Source organism: Tursiops truncatus, chromosome 15 (genome assembly GCF_011762595.2).
Source record: "Tursiops truncatus isolate mTurTru1 chromosome 15, mTurTru1.mat.Y, whole genome shotgun sequence".
NCBI lineage: Eukaryota > Metazoa > Chordata > Mammalia > Artiodactyla > Delphinidae > Tursiops > Tursiops truncatus.
This window is the reverse complement of record NC_047048.1, coordinates 39,375,925-39,394,796: the sequence shown is the minus strand read 5'-3', so window position 1 is coordinate 39,394,796 and position 18,872 is coordinate 39,375,925. Positions and strand designations below refer to the sequence as shown.

Sequence of the window (18,872 nt, the reverse complement as noted above, 5' to 3'; positions counted from 1 at the left end):
GCTGGCTGTTTCCAGTTATTTCCTCTAAAACCACAATCCTGCAGGGAATGGTCTTGAAAATACTTCTTTGTGAATTTGTCCATCTGTAGGATAAATTCTAGAAGGTAGAATTACAGGGTCAGATGGTATGGGCATGTGTTCTTTGGACGGCTGCAGATTGTATGGTATGGGCGTAATTTGTATGGGAAAATTGTGTCTCTGATATTCATGAAAATATAAAAGTATTTTCTATCCTCTAGCCTGGCGTTGCAACTTGCTACTCCGTTTGTTGTAAATGTGGAGCCAGCAATCACCCATCTGCACGATTCTGTGGCTCCTGTGGTATTTACGTGAAGTCCTTGGCAAGACCTAGTGTGGAGAACAGCTTGGCTCCAGCTGCTGGAGAACCTGGCCCTTTTGCTGAGGTGAGGCCTCCATGGTAGTAAGAACTGGACCCAGGAAGGGGTTGTGACTCTGAATTTGTGTTCTCGACCCTGTGAGCCAACCCAGGGGAAGAGAGCCGAAACACTTAGACCTTTCTCGTGGACTTTCAACTGGGTGTGTAAATACCTTCAACCACGTTATGTTTTAAACACTCGAGTGATTTCTTCAGAATTCAAAGATGTAAATATGCATTTATCTGTAGTAAATCGAGGTCTAACTGCGTGTGCAAGGTAATAGATGTAATGTCATTAGGGAGCTTTAAAATACATGGGATAGAATGTACTCTCGTCTCGTGAATTTCTTATGTAGCACACCAAGAACTTTCCCCCTGCTCTTTTATATTTTAGAAAACTTATATTGGGTTCGTACAATTGCTTTCGCCACTTATAACAACTGGGCATATTTGAGGAAAATCTCACCAGGTTATTTTCGGAAGGACTTAATCTGTAACCAGCTTTGTGTTAGACTTTTATGAATTTGTCTAAGCTACAGAAAGACTTTTCGGGTTTCTTCTCTTCTTTAGATTCTTCAAATCTCTTCATTAGAAGAATTTGAAGCTTGATGATTGTTAGAGAGAATGCACGTGCACTCAGCAACTTTGCATTCGTTTTTAGGGAGTTCACGGTTCCTTAACCCAAATGAAAACACTTGCAGATCCCGGGACTGCCAATAACCGAGGTGGCACCTTTGTGCAAATGAGACATGGTGTTTTTCTTCTCAAGACAATTGACTGCCATCTGTTGGAAATTGACTGTAGTTTACTAATTTTGTTAGACATTTTCTTTTACCATAAAAATTGTCCTAATATGCAAACATACAATGTCCACTATGTGAATATTACCCCTTTAGATGCAATGCTTTTGTGCAGTGTGCAAAGTACATCTCCTTGCACGGTGGTCCTCTCAGGTCCCCAGGCCCAGATGCAGGAGAGTGTCTCAGAGAAAATGTAGGTGCCCAGTAGTTGAGTGTGGATGGGTAGTAAAGTCTATGCTCCTCTGAATTGTAGAGCTGAGAGGATAGATTTCCAGGCCTCAGGCGGCAGGACAGGGAGCATCAGTTGATTTGCCGAATTTGAGACAGTCAGTGGACAAGGGGTGGGGCTGGCTTCAGGGCTCAGGCTGGGAGTTGCTGCGAAAAACAAGCAAAGAAGGTGAGGCAAGGCCTGAAAACCCCTTTTAGTTCAAAGTACAGTGTTTTGGAGATGCTTTTACTCCTGATTAGAATTGTTTTCTGTGATAAAATGGAGAATTAATTAATTTATATTATAGGTTTTTTTTTTTAATGTTTTCTGCCTTGCTCATACAGCCTCCATCTGCCTGGCAGCCCCTAAATGTTCCTTTGCCCAAGCCTGATGCTGGGCCTAAGAAGGATGTGGGCACACAGACCACTGGCCTGTTCTACCCGTCTGGGACCCTCCTGGCAAAAAAAGAACTGGAAATGGCTTCTCAGAAGCAGAGGCAGGAGAAAATGAGTGACCATAAACCTCTCCTCACAGCCGTCAGCCCAGGGAGAGGTGAGACACACTCTCCTCTCAGAAGGGAACCCACTCTTTCCCTGAAAGAAAATTACGTCTTTTATCTTCCTTTCGATTCATTTTTATGCACAAGAAGTGCCTTTATTTTTCTTTCTTCAAGTAATTTTGCTTTGTATGAATAATAGCACTTCCTTAAACTTTTAGCATGTTTTGACTCTTAGCCCCGTTGTCGCGTTGGTAAATGAAGTCGCACATAAGAATGTGTACTACTGGGCTTCCCTGGTGGCGCAGTGGTTGAGAGTCAGCCTGCCGATGCAGGGGACATGGGTTCGTGCCCCGGTCTGGGAAGATCCCACATGCTGCGGAGCGGCTGGGCCCGTGAGCCATGGCCGCTGAGCCTGCGCGTCCGGAGCCTGTGCTCTGCAACGGGAGAGGCCACAACAGTGAGAGGCCCACGTACCGCAAAAAAAAAAAAAAAAAAGAATGTGTACTACTAACACAGAAATGTGCTTAGTCTGCGTCGTTACTGCTGACTGCCATAATCTCTTTTTCTATTGTGGCAAATTCACATGACACAAAATTCACCATCTTAACCATTTTAAAGGGTACAATTCAGTGGCATTTAGTAAATGAGCAGTACAGCCATCACTGCTGCATTTCTAGAACCTTTTCATCCCCCCAGAAGTAAACCCTGTACATCCCCTTCCCAAGGGTGTAACTATCACTCATCTACTTTCTGTCTTTATGGATTTGCTTATTCTGCACATGTAAGTGGAAGCATATAATATGGTCTTTTGTGACCGGCTTCTTTCGCTTAGGATGATGTTTTCAAGTTTTGTCCACGTAACACGTTTTCAGTACTTCATTCTATTTTTTTAATAATAGCTCAGTGATATTCTATTGTGTGGATATATGACGTTTGTATGTTCACCAGTAATAGACATTTGAGTTGTGTCCAGCTTTGTGTGTGTGTGTGTGTGTGAACAGGTTTGACTGTTAAGAATAACGGTGCTCTGAACATTCATGTAGAAATTTTTCTGTGGCATATGTTTTCATTTCTCTTGGGTATGTACATAGGAGTGCAGTTGCTGGGTCAAATGGTAACATGTTTAACTTTCTGAGGAACTTCTGGACTGTTTTCCAACGTGGGTGCACTATTTTACATTCTGACTGGCAGTGTATGAGGGTACCGATTTTTCCACATCTTTATCAGCACTTGTTATTATTTGACATTTTCATTACAAGCATCCTAGTGGGTGTGGAGCAGTGTCTCACTATGGTTTTGTTTTTTTTTTTTGCGGTACGGTACGCGGGCCTCTCACCGTTGTGGCCTCTCCCGTTGTGGAGCACAGGCTCCGGACGCGCAGGCTCAGCGGCCATGGCTCACGGGCCCAGCCGCTCCGCGGCATGTGGGATCTTCCCGGACTGGGGCACGAACCCGTGTCCCCTGCATCGGCAGGCGGACTCTCAACCACTGCGCCACCAGGGAAGCCCTCGTTATGGTTTTGATCAGCGTTTCCCTGATGACTAATGATGTTGAGCATCATTTCGTCTGAGTTACCTGATTTATTAGCATCCAGTTGTCCATAGCATCCCTTTATAATCCTTTTTATTTCAATAAGGTTGGTGGTAATATCCCCTGTTTAATTTCTGATTCTAGCAATTTGAGTTACTTCTCTTTTTCTTGGTGAGTCTAGGTAAAGATTTGCCAATTTTGCTGATCTCTTTTCAAGAACCAACTTTGGGTTTTGTTGATTTTTTGTATTGCTTTTCTGTTCTGTCTTTCGTTAATTTCCACTCTAATCTTCATTATTTCCTTATTTCTTCTTGCTTTAGGTGGAGTTTGCTCTTTTTCTAGTTTCTCAAGGTCAAAGGTTCAGGTCTTTTTTTTTTTTTAAGGTGAAATTATTTATTTATTTATTTTGTGGGGTTCAGGTCTTGATTTGAGGCCTTTCTTCTTTTTTAATGTAGGCATTTACAACAATAAATTTCCCTGGGAGTGCTGCTTTCACTGCATCCCATAAGTTTTGGTGTTGTACCTTCATTTTCTTTCAACAATGAATTTTCTAGTTTCCCCTGTGGTTTCTTCTTTGACCCACTGGTTGTTTAAGAATTATTTAATTTCCAAATATTTGTGAGTTCCCCAAATTTCTGTCTGTTATTGATTTCTAGTTTCATTCTATTGTGATCAGAAACATACTTTGTATGATTTTAACCCTTTTAAATTTATTGAGACTTGACATGGCCTAACATATGATCTATCCTGGAGAATGTTCCATGTGCCCTTGAGAAGAATATATATTCTCTTGGGGGTGGAATAGTCTGTAGATGTCCATTAGGTCCTGCTAGTTTAGAGTGCTGTTCAAGTGTTCTATTTCTTGCTGACCTTCTGCCTAGTTGTTCTATCCATTTTGAAAATAGGGTATTAAAGTGTCCAACCGTTGTTGCTGAGTCGTCTATTTCTCCCATCATTTCCCTCAGTTTTTGCTTCATGTATTTTGGTTATCTGTTATTAGGTACATACTTACAATTGTTTATAATTGTCATACCTTCATGATACCCTTTTCCATTATAAAACGTCCCTATTTTTATCTAGTAACATTTTATTTGGTCTTAAAATCTATTTTGTCTGGTATTGGTATAGCCAGTCCAGCTTTCTTGTGGTTGCTGTTTGCATGATATATATATTTCCATATTTTTTACTTTTAATCTGTTTGTATCTTTGAATCTAAAGTGTCTAAAATCTCTGTTTTTTGATTGGGTTGTTAAATTCATTCACATTTAATGTTATTGATAAAGTTGGATTTGTATCTTCCATTTTACTCATTCTTTTCTAAATGTTTGTATCTTTTTGTTCCTGTATTCCTCCTTTACTGCTTGCTTTTGTGTTGCATATTTTCTAATGTAAGATTTGAATGTTTAATGGGTTTTTTCCCCTATATATTGGGTTGGCCAAAAAGTTCGTTCAGGTTTTTCCATACCAGCTTATTCCCTTATCTGTTGCTCTAGGGCTTACATTATACATCTTTTTTTTTTATTTTTATTTATTTTATTTTTGGCTGTGTTGGGTCTTTGTTGCTGCGTGGGCTTTCTCTAGTTGTGGCAAGCAGGGGCTACTCTTCATTGTGGTGTGTGGGCTTCTCATCGCGGTGGCTTCTGTTGTTGCAGAGCACAGGCTCTAGGTGCGTGGGCTTTAGTAGTTGTGGCATGCAGCCTCAGTAGTTGTGGCTCACGGGCTCTAGAGCCCAGGCTCAGTAGTTGTGGCACACAGGCTTAGTTGCTCCTCGGTGTGTGGGATCTTCCCAGACCAGGGCTTGAACCTGTGTCCCCTGCATAAGCAGGCAGATTCTTAACCACTGCACCACCAGGGAAGCCCCTTACCTTACACATCTTATCAGAATATGTTTCAGATTTATAGTAATTTAATTCCAGTGTGACACAGAAATGCTACTCCTATATAGCTCTGTTCTTTCTTCCTGGTTTTATAGGTATATATAACAACAATGCCTACATATATGTATATTAGATCTATATATGTTGCAAACCCAACAAAACACTGTTATATTTATTACTTTATATAACCTTATGTCTTTTAAAAATGCTGAAAGAAGAAAGAACTACAGTTGACCCTTGAACAACATGGCTTTGAACTGTGTGGGTCTGTTTATATGTGGATTTTTTGTTTTCACTGTATGCTTACTTCAGTACTACATGATCCACAGTTGGTTGAGTGCACGGATGTGGGACCATGGATACGGAGGGCCAACTCTAAAGTTATATACAGATTTTCAACTGCATGGGGTGTTGGTGCCCATAACCCCTGTGTTGTTCAAGGGTCAACTTTATTATATATTTATGGCTTTTGTCATATTAGCCTCCTTTCTTCCCATTTCTAGTTGTCTTTGTTTACTCCTGTGGATTTGAGTTACCATCTGGAGCCATTTCCTTAGCCCAATCAAGCTTTGCTCCTGTCCACCTCTTTTGTGCTGTTATTGGCCAAGATATTACATTTCTATATGTTATAGGACAAATACTACACCTATATACATATTATTTTATGCAATATATTATTATATTTTTTAGGAGAAGAAAAGAAATAGGCATTTATAATGTCTTTTATAGTTACATGGTTACTTTATCAGTGCTCTTTGTTTTTTTGTGTGTATGGATTCACATTACTGTCTGGAGTCATTTGCTTTGAGCCTGAATAACTTTCTTTAGTGTTTCTTATAGGGAGGTCTGATAGCAATGACTTCCCTCAGTTTTTTAGTGTCTGGTGACGTCTTCATTTTGCCTTCATTTTTGAAAGATAACTTCTGGGAATAGGATTCTTGGTTGACAGGTTTTTTTTTTTTTCTTTTGAGCACTTTGAATATGATATCCCACTGTCTTCTGGCCTCCATGATTTCTGGTGAGAAATCTGCTGTTAATCTCTTGCAGATCCCTTGTATGTGATGAGTCATTTCTCTCCCGCTGCTCTCAAGATTCTCTGTTTTTGTCTCTTAAAAGTGTGTCTTTTGGTGTGGACCCTACTTGGAATTTGTTGAGCTGCTTGGATGTGTAAATTCATGCCTTTCATCAAATTTGGAAAGTTTGGGGCCATTGTTTCTTCAAATATTTTTTCTGCATTTTGCTCTGTCCCCTCTTCTGGGATTCTCATTATGCATATGTTGGTATGCTTGATAGTTTCCTGCAGGTTTCTTAGGCTCTGTTCATTTTTCTTCATTCTTTTTTTCTCTCTGTTTTTTGCATTGCATAATATCTGTTGATCTGTTTCTGAATTTGCTAATTCTTTCTTTTGTCAGTTCAAATTAACTTCTGAGTCTCTCTAGTGAATTTTTAATTTCAATCATTATGCTTTTCTGCTACACAATATCTATTTGGTTCTCTTTATATATAATTTCTATGTATTTATTGATATTCTGTATTTCATGAGGCACCTTCTTTTACTTCTTCATGCATCGTTTCTTTTAGTTCTTTGGATATATTTACAATGGCTGCTTTGAAATCTTTGTTAAATCTCCAACATGTGACCTCTCTCACAGTTTCTGTTGCCTGTTTTTTTTCCTGTGTGTGAATCACAGTTTCTTGTTTCTTTGCATTCTTTTTTTGTCTCTTAAATTTTCTTTTTTTTTTTTTGGAACCTGGACATTTAAAATAACATATTGTAGCAACTCTAGGTACTGACCTCACCTCCAGGCTTGTTACTGTTATTTGCTTGTCTGTTTGTTTAGTGACCAGCTGGACCAGGTTCCTGAGCTCTGTCTCACCCCCACAGTGGGACACCTCTGAAGTTGCTCCTTGGAGAGTGAGGCCTTGGCCATGCACCCTGTCACCCTAGGATGACTGCGATTTTAGCAAGGCTCTCTTTGACCATCTCTTTCCCTGACCATAACCAGCCTTTAAGTTCCACTTATTGCTGGCTGATTGCTTTATTACTTTCCACCACACTGTGGGGGTGTAAATTGCTCTACAGGCTGATCCAATTACTTTTTTTTTTTTTTTTTTGGATGTGGGCAAATCTCACTTTAATTGCAAATGGCTTCATTTACAGCATATTCAATAATGAACAAACAGGAGAGCTGTGACTTTTGAACATACGAATATATAAAAGTCCCTTGAAATTCAGGTAGTCAAGATAAGGGCATTTTGCAAGGAAAGCACCCCCGCCACCTCCCATTTTTCTGAAGTCTGTTTTACACTCATTTTAAAAGATGATGAGGCATACTCAGATATTCAAAGTAGTAGGATGTGCCTTGCAGGGAGAGAAGAAAACCTTTTTCAGATTGTTGGGTAAATACATATCAGCAATTCCACTTGACAAAAGCTGATGGATGTCCTCCCTGAGTCAGACTAGGCTCTGAGTGGGGATGGGAAACTGTGAGAAAGGGAGAACCTGATACAACACAGGGCCAACCGGTCCCCCTCTAACACACCGTGCCGTGACCCCAGACATGGGTGTACAAGAGCAGCTACCGGGGTGGTGACTGACTGTCCTCACTGCCGGCAATTGACAAAGGGTCTCTAACCCGTGGACAAAATCCTTGACCAGCAAACTCAAATTGTCACTGAATTTAAATCATAAAGGATCTAAGGAAATTCTTGTTTTATTTATGTGTATATGTGGACTCCTTACACGATTAACATTCCTTTTCTCCTAAGGGTTTGTTCTATAAACTGGAGTGGCCTAAGAAAAGCATTGTATAATTTTGATTTTATTTAACGCTTTCAAAAGAGAAAGGAGGGAATGGAGAGAAAAGTGTCACAAATTCTTCAACTCTGGAGCTCAGCATGTACAACAGACTCCTCGGACAAAAGGTTCATCTGGATTGTTGGGTAGTTTCAATGCTGAGGAAAGACTAGGGGAGCCCACCCCAACCCCACAGAAAGAATTCTACAGTTACTCTATCACGGTGCTCTAGGTAAAGCATAGGTTTCAAACTACAGAGAGTTTCAACTTAACATCTAAAATTTTAAATTGTAGCCTTTCAGCAACAAATCGGCACAGAGAGCTCATCTCAGAAGTAAAATTAAAGAACTATTGCTCTGATGTATGAAAGTCAAGCCATCGCTCCCAGCTATGCCACACTTCCAGGCTTAGGCAGACACATAAGGTGGTGGCGGCTCCTTGGCGGCGCCATTCACAGCGGCATCATCGTACGGGGGTAACAGCACCGTAGTGTCATTGCTGGTAACATAAACCAGGACAGCGGAGGAGTTCCTGCCATTGATGTATCGGTGGCAGTTCCAAACACAGCTAATCAAGTAACCCTTAAAAGTCAAGATGATGCTGATAAACAGAAGTAGCCTTGCACAGATCAGGATCACGAGAAGAGAAATGGCGATAGCGATGCACATGTTGGCATCATCCATGAGCTCCAAGTCACCTCCGACTTCAGAACTTGAAAAGCGATACTGATCTGGATCAGCCAGGGCGGGCGCTCAATAGAATCAGCAGGGCCACGGCATTGATGATCAGGTACCAGACGCCGAGCAGGATGGTGCCGGTGTGGACATGGCAGCACAGGCAGCAGCTGTTGGAGTAGAACCGCGTCTAGGGCGCCACCATCTTCATCGCTCGGGCCGCCGGCGCAGTGGCGCGAGCGCGCGCCCAAGTTTGCAGGAGCTTCGGCCGCGTGGGTCTGGGCCCGCCGCGCGGCTGCTGTCGGCTCCCTAATCCAATTAAATTTGAGATTCTCTATAGGGATAGTTTTTGAGATCAGTGTTTGAGATATTTTTCGGACTTCAGGAGAGCTCTTCTTAGCTGTTTACTCCTGTGGTTCTCTTTGGTAAACTGGCCAGCCCATGGGTTAACTGCTATCTCTAGGCTTCTTTTACTTGCTTTTTACCACACCATTCATTGTTATCCTTAGGCCTGAACTTCCTCACACTCTTGCCAAAGGAGTGGGTTCCTGTGGAGATTCGGAGCTCTCTGTCTTATCTTCCCTTGTGCAAAATATCTGAGCCAATGCTCTGGATCAGGGGGGTGGGGACAATGGTGTGTTTCTTTTCAGCGGCTGGGCACTCAGTGAAGGAGGTGCAGCTGTCACCTCTGGTCTTCTTGACTTGCCTCTTCTTCTATGAGACCTCTGCTTTACAAATAAGCCAGTACAAGGATGACCTGGACCGCAGTATTCTCAGTGTACCAGACCCAAAGGGGAGCGTCCATCCCATAAATGGTGGCTGGACAGAGGAGGGGGGGCCCCCACTCCTGACTGCACTTGCCCAGAATTTGGTCTCTGCAGCAGGTAATTGGGGGCGGGATGAGAAACACTGAAATCCTGCTTCTTCTGGGAAGATTCCGTGGCTCTCCAGCTGGGAGCTGGGAGCTGGGAGGAGAGGGAGCTGTGTGTTTATGGTTGAACCATGTGGAGTGAAGTTTTCATCGTGCTCAGCTGAGAGAGGTGAGGAGGGGGTGGGTCATGGTTCAAACACCACAGACTCTTGCTGTTCTGAGTTTTAGCACAGTTTCTTCTTCAGATGTTTCTGTATTTGCTCTATGTCCCTAGAACCATTTCCAGACCCTTTTTTTTTATTTTTATTTTTTGCTGTACACGGGCCTCTCACTGTTGTGGTCTCTCCCGTTGTGGAGCACAGGCTCCGGACGCGCAGGCCCAGCGGCCATGGCTCATGGGCCCAGCTGCTCCGCGGCATGTGGGATCTTCCCGGACCGGGGCACAAACCCACGTCCCCTGCATCGGCAGGCGGACCCTCAACCACTGGGCCACCAGGGAAGCCCCAGACACTTTAAATGTTTGTTTATTTTATGGTTCCACGGGGATGAGGTCCCCTGAGTTCCCTGGGCTGCAGAGCTGGGAGTCAGTCATTCCCAGCTCTTCTCTTGCCTCATGGATTTCCCAACTGGGAGTCAGGACCCAGTCTACTGTCTTCCAGGCATGAGTGTCCTGGTCGATCGTCTGCAGAGATGACCAGAATGACCTCTCCCACCCCTGTATGCTGTTTCCCTTCCTTTGGAATCTAGACTGGCCTTGCGAGTTGCTTTGATCAGCAGAAGTGGCAGAAGAGACACTACGACAGTTCCGGGCCTGGACCTAGGAGGGCTGGGAGCTTGCATTTACTCCCCAGGAAGTGAGTGCCGTGTAAAAAGGTCAGGACAGATCACTGAATGAGGACAGATGCCTCAGGGCCCAGCCAACAGCCACCACAAAGACTGCTGACGTTTGAGCGGGTGCAGGCGGCAGTCACGGGAAGAGAGGCCAGGCGACCCCCAGCTCTGTGCCATCTTAGCCGAGGCCTCAGCTACAGGGATGAGACCATCTCGGACCCCCAGCCTCAGCTGATGGCTCGGCTGATACCATGTGGGGCAGAGATGAGCCGTCCCTGCTGGGCGCTGACCACACTCTGGACCCACAGAAGTGTGAGGCCTCAGGTGGTTGACGTTTTAAACCACCAAGTTCTGGGGTGCTTTGCTTGGCACCAACAGAAAATAGATATGGGACCTCAGTTCCCTATAGCAGAAGGCAGCCCCTGGAACCCCCTCTTTCATCCCGAGCTGGGAGGGAGCAGACCTCACCCCCCCAAAAGAGGACTTACGGTCTTGCCAGGACCTTTTCCAAAAGACCCCCTCACCCCTCCCAGCCTTTCCATAAAGCCCTCCCTGTAGGCTTTTTTGAGAGTTGACATTTGATCTTGGAATTGTACGTCTGTTGTAGATTCTCAGTCAGATCTTCGTGTTTAGCATACTCCTGCCTGCGTATTTATTTATTTACCTGTATTTTCTCTGGGTCCACCTGTGAACTCCTCAAGGGCAAGAACTTTGTTCACTGCTGTATCCCCAGCCCTCAGACAGTGCATGGCACACAGGAGGTGCTCAGTGACTGTGGGGTGAATGTGCCTACATTGTGCCAAACCCTGTCCTGGGCTCGGTGCTCCCTCTGGGGTTATGTCAGCTACTGGCAGCCGACTCTCGTGATGCCCAGACCCCTCTGCCCTCCTGATTCCAGCACAGTGTGGTGGCTGGTTCTGCGCATCTTTGCTCGCGTCCCTCGTCAAACGTGCCACGGCATCTCTTTGCTTTGCTGCCTCAGAGCAGTAGAAGACTGCCGGTCCACAGGCGGGTGCAGTTCAGAAGTGCTGGAGCTCACACACGGGGCCGGGGGCGGAGAGTGAATGCCTCGGTCCTTCTGTCCGGTGCACAGACCTGGGGTGTGTTCTGCCTGGTTCCTCTTAGGTCCCAGCAGGACGGAGCCCCACTGCCCACGGCGTTGACCAGCTTTTAACAGATTCTTAATTGACTTCCCTTCCTGCCTTGTCCTGCTGTTTCTGCTCCATCATTCGTGCTTCCCAGGGTCACCTTCAAAAGGAACTACCTGTACTAAATATTCGTCTCAGGCTCTGCTGTCAGGGGTACCCAAACTAAGACACTGAGGTTCTCTTATTTGGTGTCACAATAACGTATGAGGTAAGAGGTATTAGTCCCATTTTATAGGTAAGGAAAGTAAGGCTGAGTAAGATTTAGATGTCTGAATGACCTTGCAAAAGCCACCCAATTGCTCTCAGCTTTAGTGTCCTCACTGGTAAAGTGATGAGGTGGGATCCGACGCAGGCTTTCATACTCAAGTGGCCACAGAGCAGAGCCAGGAAGTAAAGGCAGGCAGCCAGGCCTGCAAGGGCTGTGGCCGGCTGGAGCGCCCTGCCCCGTCCAAAGCGGGCAGCCACCCCTCGGCCCCAGGCAGCCAGGCCCAGCAGAAGGGCAGGCCCAGTGCTACTGTATCGCCCACCTGTGCACGAGAAACCAGACTCATGTGAAATCTCTCAAGCCTTAAATGGTGGCAATAAATTCGAATTATTTTAAACCCTGTGCAGACTGAAAGGGGCACAGGAAGCTTTCCGGAGTGATGGGAATGTTCTCCATATCGATGGGATGTATACCTTTCCAAAACTCAAAATAGGGGCACTTACCTTTAAAATAGGGGCACTTTATTAGTAAGTTGTTTCTCAATATGGTTAATTTTAAATGAATAAAAGAAAAAGACCCCAGATATGGCAATCAAAATACGTTCCTTTGGAATTCTATAATATTCATGGAACTTATTCTAGTGCACAGTCGAGGTTCAGAAAGCAAAAACCATCACAGAGTTTGGCAAAGAGAAATGAGCTCTCTGAAAATGCATGTTGCATGCTGACACTTTTCCTCCTTCACCCCAGAAGAATCATCCGTGTGTTTGGGTTTCTCTCCTTCTTTAGGATACTGGAGAAAACAGGTGGACCATATCTCCGCTCACCTCAGGTCTTACGCTCAGAACAACCCTGAATTCCGGGCCCTGATTGCAGAGCCCAGGATGGGAAAGGTGGGTGGCCTCTGAGCAGGACTTCCTCTCTGGAGCATAACATGGGATCAGGCTGAGGTTGCTCACACGGACTGTCCTGAAATTGCACTTTACTTGCCCTTTCTCTTTTTCCTGCCCCACCTTCCATGCCTCCTTGCCTTATTTGACATCCAGGAAAACTGGCTCAGAGAGATTTGGTGACCTGCCCAAGACTACACTCTGGGTCTCAGGGGATTCAGGATTTGAAGCAGGTCTGTCAGACCCCAGGGATACTGCTGTTATAAAGACACACATCTGTGAGAAGACCTTTTCCTCTGTCATGAGACTAAAAGAACCTTTCAAAGTTAGCCCATCCCCTCCTCTGCCACCAAGTTAGGCCAACACTGGAACTGTGTCATTGTCAAGTAGTGCTCAGTTTCCTTTGATAATCTATTTTGGTGGTTTATTAATTCCTTGGCCTAATCTAGGGGTCTCAAAACTGTGGCCTGTGGGGCAAATCTGGCCTGCCACCAGTTTTGTAAATCAAGTTTTATTGGGTCACAGCTACACTCATTCATTTACTTATTGTCTGTAGCTGCTTTTGCACTGCAATGGCAAGGACCATATGGCCCACAAAACCTAAATATTTACTATCTGATCCTTAAAGCATTTGCTGAGCCCCATTGATCTAAATTCCTCCCACTATTTACAGAGGCAGCTGCTCATCTGAATACTTGGCCCTTGATTGCCAAGGCCTGGCCCTCCCAGGTTACTTTTTGCCAGGTGATGACTTGCAGCCATCTGGCTTCATTGAAGTGTGTCTCTTATAGAGAGTATCGATTTGGGTCTTGCTTTCTTAACCAATCTGGCAATCTCTGCTCTTTGATTGGAGTATTTAGTTCATTTATAATTAATGGAATTATAGAGAAGGCTGGATTTGTGTCTGCCATTTTGCCATTTGTGTCCTATTTCATCTAGTTTTTGTTTCTCTTTTCCTGCCTTCCTTTGTGTTAATTAAATGTTTGATTAAATGTACAGCTTAGCATCTCAGAATTTCTTGGCTGTGGCTCCGGGCTTTGAGTCCCACACTCATGGTTGTGAATTCTCTCTAATACTTTTTTACAAGCTCATCTCTGCTACCGTCCATGAGGATGGCTATGAAGTTAGCATCAGGCTGAATTATATTCAAGTCTCAAACAAGGTGAGTAAAACCGCCGGAAGTTATTTATTTCAAAATTGACTGACCTAGTGAATGGTAGCTTATGATTTATTGAAATGCTTCTGCATAATTCATAGAAAGGAAGAGTTTAGAATATTATGAAACTTAACTGGAGGCCAGCAATTTCATAGAATTAGATAAATAACTGAGCTAAACCTCAGAGAAGCCAGCTTTCAGGCACATAAAGATGTCATAAGAACAGAAAGGAATTATCACCCACCCTATTGGTCCTGTAGTTCTCAGGTTTATTTATACCCACTGAAGTCTGAGTATAGGCGAAAGACTGACAGAAATGTTTGCTGATATGTACTTTGACCTATTTGCCTATAAAAATAAGCCGTACTTTGTGGCCATGTCTCCCTGGATCTTCCCTCTCATTTGGTAACTGGAACATTGCCATGGAGCCCATAAGTGTGTGACAAACATTAACTGATACAGGCAGCTTTAGTTTCATTGGACAAGAAGTCACAACATACAAAAGGATAATTAATGGATTGAGAAGAGAGTGAAGAAGGCAAGGAAAAGGAGGGGAACTCGGGCCTGGCCGTGACCTGGCAGGGTGCTAACGATGTCTCTAAAACTGGGACAGATAGCTGGGCCCTGCCTGACCCACAGGGAGGCTGGGAGTGTCCGGTGGGAAGATACACGTGAATGTGCTTTGTAACCAAGGAAAGCACTAAATGCTGTGTTTTCGGTTGTGTGGCTGCAGCAGAGCTTGGGCGAGGAGGTGCTTCAGGAGAATGGGACTGAGGGATGCAGAACACGGCAAGTCACACCACACAGTTGTCCCCACTTGAGGCTGGGGGGAGGGGCATAACCGCTAGGGCAGGTCAGCACCCACCTACTGAGGGCAGCTGGAGACGGGGGTCAGCTGTGAGCTGTTAGCAGCCAACGTGGCAGCTGGGATGGTACCTGACTGGTTAAGGGGAACTGGACAGACACAAGAGCACCTGCAATATGCTGTCCGTCGCGTAGAAGTCGGGGATGTGTCCCAGGTTCTGTGGGTGTTTTTTCTTAGCCTGCGTGTTCTGTGCTCAGGAAGTAGCAGGTGGCTCCCGATGGCAGGAGCAGGGTGCCACGCTGTGGAACCGGTCCAGGTGGATGCAGAATCCTGGGTCTGGCCTGTGTATCACCCATCCTCATTTTATAGACATCCATGTAACCTCATTTTGCTTTGACAACATCTCTTTGAGGCTGGTCATAATATTTCCGCTTTACGGGTGAGGAAACTGAGGCTCAGAGAAGTTAAGCAGCTTGCTTCTTCCAAGGCCCCTAAGCTACTAAGTGACCAAACCAGGATACAGACTCTGCAGCCTGAGCCTCCCCGTCAGGCCACCCTAATCCCAAGACATGGAAGGGTTGTAAGCACAGAGGGACACAGTTGCGTATACACTCATTGTATAAAGGGGCTGGGGCAGCCACAGGGAAGGTGGGCTGGCAGGTTGGAGGCTGTTGCAATGATCTCGCTGTGAGAAGAGGGGCCAGAATGAGGAGTTGCGTAAGAGACAGAATGGTCAAAACATCACGGTGAGGTGAGGGAGGTGTCTGGAAGCATGGTCACGCTGCAGCCTTGACTGTCTGGGTAGACAGGGCTGTTGTTAACAGAAAGAGGAGCAGGTGAGCAGGGAGACCATTCTGCTGGGACGTGGCAGCCTCATCTTTCATGGTGCTGGAATGTTTTCATTGGCCAGAACCTTTACCTGAACAAGGCGGTGAAGTTCAGCGACCACTTTCTGAGCAGTGTCACCGAGGGAGGGAACGGGCTTTTCGGCAGCAGGTCCAACCTGGGTGAGTTGTCCCCTTCCGGGGACTTTAAAGCAGTTGACCAGTTCTATATGGATGTCGTTACAGGAAAGTAAATCCTACACGTTCTCATCACGAGGAAAAATTTTTTTTTCTATTTATTTCATTTTGTTTCTATATGAGATGACGATGTTCACTAAACTTCTTGCGGTCATCATTTCATGGTGTATGTAAGTCGAATCATTCTGCTGTGCCCCTAAAACTCATACAGTGCTGCTGTATGTCAGTTACATCTCAGTAAACCTGGAAGAAAAAATAATAATTAAAAAAGAGAAACCTAAAGAACTGTTGACCAAAAACAACACAGGGACTTGGCGAGGATGGAGAGAACTGCTTAAGATTTGCCGGCCCTTACTTTCACGTTCCACCCATGTTATTCCTCTGGCCACCCCAAAGTCAGGCCTGAGACCTTTGCAGTCTTTCACAGGAACTGGGGAGATAAATTGGGGCAGGGGGTGCTCTTTGGGGCCTGAGAACAGTAGCCCCTTTTATTCCCCTCCCTCCTCCCATCCTCTGGTTCTGGACCAAGAAGGACAGCCCCAGGAGTCCTTCGGGCCAGGTTTCATCAAATAGAAATTTCTATAAAAGCCTTTTCCTCCTTCTGACCTCTTGAGGGGGGCATGGCAGGAGAGTGGCTCTTTACATGATGGGAGTGGCGGGGGGCTTCACTTTGGTCCTCAACTCCTGTCATTACAGTGAGTGACTACAGCCAGAGCACCCCAGACACCACGGAGAAGGTCACAAAGACCAAGAATTTCAAGACCAAAACGTTTCAAGAGAAGCAGCAGCAGCTTACGGTATGTGTTCTCCTTGATCCTTAGAGCTGTCTTCTTCAGCCTGTGCATCTAATGTTTTATTTTGAGATTGTTTAAATGGAAGAATACTTTTTCATTTTCTGTCCCCTTTTTTATAGCAGTGTGTTTTTACTTTATGGAGGCAAAACCTTTAAAATCTCTCAAGATTATTCACTGGAATTATTTTAAAGTTCTCCTCAGTCTCCTGAATCACCTGTTTCCTCTGGGGTCAGTTCTATCTGCTCATCTTTCTCTTTCTTGCTTTTGGTTTGTCTCAAACATGTGATGATCCTTGGTTGCTAGGTCATGTTGATAAACGAAGGGCTAGTTTGATTAGCACAGGTGCCCAGCTGGGTCTGTGGGCCTGAGGTCTCTGTGGGTGGAGGAGGGTCCTCGAAGTTGCCAGCATGGGAAGGCCTTTCCTCTGCTGATGAGCGCGGTAGTGGGAGTGCCGTGGCGGTTTCCACTCCTTCCTGGCTCTCCAAACCCGTGCCACGTCTGGGCTCTGCCCTTCGCCCTTCCCAGGCCCAGTGCTCCCAGGAGAAGCCTCTGTTAGGCCAATTGTGAACTGTATGGAAAATAGTATCAGGGTTTAAGCAGGGAGAGCGGAGAGGATGCCAGCCATCCCTGTGATTCATGGTAAAACCCTTTAATAACACGCTGTGGATTCAGCCACACCCAACGCCCGCCCTCCTGCTGGGCTCCCTGGAGAGAACACACTCACATGTCTGGGGTCTGCAGCTGGGTTTCCTCTTGGCTTTGATTTCCCTGTCAGTCTGATTCCATCTGCTTTCAATCTTTGGGATTCTTCATTTCTGATCCATGCATGGTACCCTTTCCCGGTTTCCCTCAGCTGTTAGAGTTTTGTTCTTCACAATTATGGACCATGAATAGTTTTAACGGGAGCTTTGGAGAGACAGTGGGTGCCCTTGCTCACCCACGACCTTGACCGCCGGTCAGCCGTCTTCGGCTGTGGCAGCGGGCTGGAGGTGGACACAGGGTCAGTTCCCCCCTCCAGCCCCACCACTTCAGTCACGTGGGGCCCTGGGGCCTCCCGGCAGGCACACGGGCACCCAGCCTGGTCGGGGGGTGGGGTGGGGGGAGGGAGGCGCGGTTCTCCGCAGGCAGGTGGTCACACTCGGGCTGATTTCGAACACCTTGTAAAGCATGCAGCGTAAACTTTAGGATTCACCTGGTTGCTTTTCCTCGAAATATTCATAATAAAACTGGTGTGTGGTTTCTGGGGTTTTACGAGGTTTCTCATTGCATCCCTGCCCTTAATAACATGAAAAAATGTCAGTGTGGTGTCCTTCCCCCAGGCAAGGCTTCAGAGACTGGCTAGATTTACATTAGATGTGTTTATCTATGCTGCTGGCCATTGAAGACCACATACACATACACACACACCCCACACACACATCACACACACACATACACGCTCGTGCTCACACTCACCTGTCCCTGGGACTCAGAACTTACCCTGGAGAGGAAACATTTGCCCTGAGGGTTGAGCCTGGACAAGTGGGGCATGACAGTAAAAAGATTTTGCGGCCGTGCAAACGACCACCTTCTGTGATCCTGCAGCCTGAAAACAGGCTTCTGCTGAAGGAAGTCGGACCAGCAGGGGAAGGAAGAGTGTCTGTGGTGGAGCAGCTACGCGATGAAGTAAGTGCAGCCCAAGAACACGCCTCCCTGAGGCGCTCAGCCAGGCCTGCCACCCCGTCTCTTTCAGATGGAAGTTTTGTTCGATATTGTGATAATCACAGTGCCGCTTAACTTAAAACCGTCTGGAAGTGGGCTAAACGGCTAGTCAAAAACTTTACGTTAATTGTTACCTGTTGCTAATTTTTAGAGCAAAGAAAATAGGCAGAAAAGTGCACAGGAGCCCAAATAAAGTGCAGGAAGGTGGACAGAATCCCTGGTCTGTGACCCAGTGTGACCATGATGTTTCCTAAAGAAGCAAGGTTGTCCATCCAGGTGGCTGGCCTCCCGCTGGGGGAGCAGAAACACAAGTTTTATCGTGCACATGACTTGGCAGCTCTGTCTTTGTAGGTTGGGTCTTGGGGTTCCTGCCTCTTTTGAGTTAAAGCAGTTTAGTTCCATCAAGGGTTTGTTATACTGACTAGGATGGCGAGCGGGTGCCGTTGAGCTTAGGCCTTGTGCAAGTTTGTCCTTTTCTACACGCGGCAGGGAGCAGATCCCAACTGCGGTGACAGCGAAGACCAGCCCGTTCTGAGCCCGGCGGTCACGAGCAAGCACCATGAAGGGATCCCGGTTCTCGTGCAGAGGGGAGCGGACGTGGACCAGCAGTGGGGCCCGTAGGTGAAACGCGAGGAAGGGCGAGTTGGGGGTGAGGTCGCAGCCAGCTGCTACTTGGGGGGGCTCCTTCG

At 45.9% G+C, this 18,872-nt stretch overlaps 1 protein-coding gene across 3 annotated transcripts in view; it reads left to right on the top strand.

The window, feature by feature from the left end:
• Positions 1-18,872, top strand: part of DZANK1 (double zinc ribbon and ankyrin repeat domains 1) — a 74,623-nt gene that overhangs the window by 46,645 nt on the left and 9,106 nt on the right. For 2 of the 3 annotated variants that reach the window (XM_033839527.2, XM_033839534.2), the window contains exons 11-18: positions 240-404; positions 1,729-1,936; positions 12,605-12,708; positions 13,793-13,867; positions 15,577-15,673; positions 16,385-16,485; positions 18,067-18,147; positions 18,673-18,800. In XM_033839527.2, coding sequence (XP_033695418.1) covers positions 240-404; positions 1,729-1,936; positions 12,605-12,708; positions 13,793-13,867; positions 15,577-15,673; positions 16,385-16,485; positions 18,067-18,147; positions 18,673-18,800 — 959 coding nt within the window. The remainder of the gene's footprint in view (positions 1-239; positions 405-1,728; positions 1,937-12,604; positions 12,709-13,792; positions 13,868-15,576; positions 15,674-16,384; positions 16,486-18,066; positions 18,148-18,672; positions 18,801-18,872) is intronic. The other variant, XM_033839533.2, reaches the window with a different exon arrangement.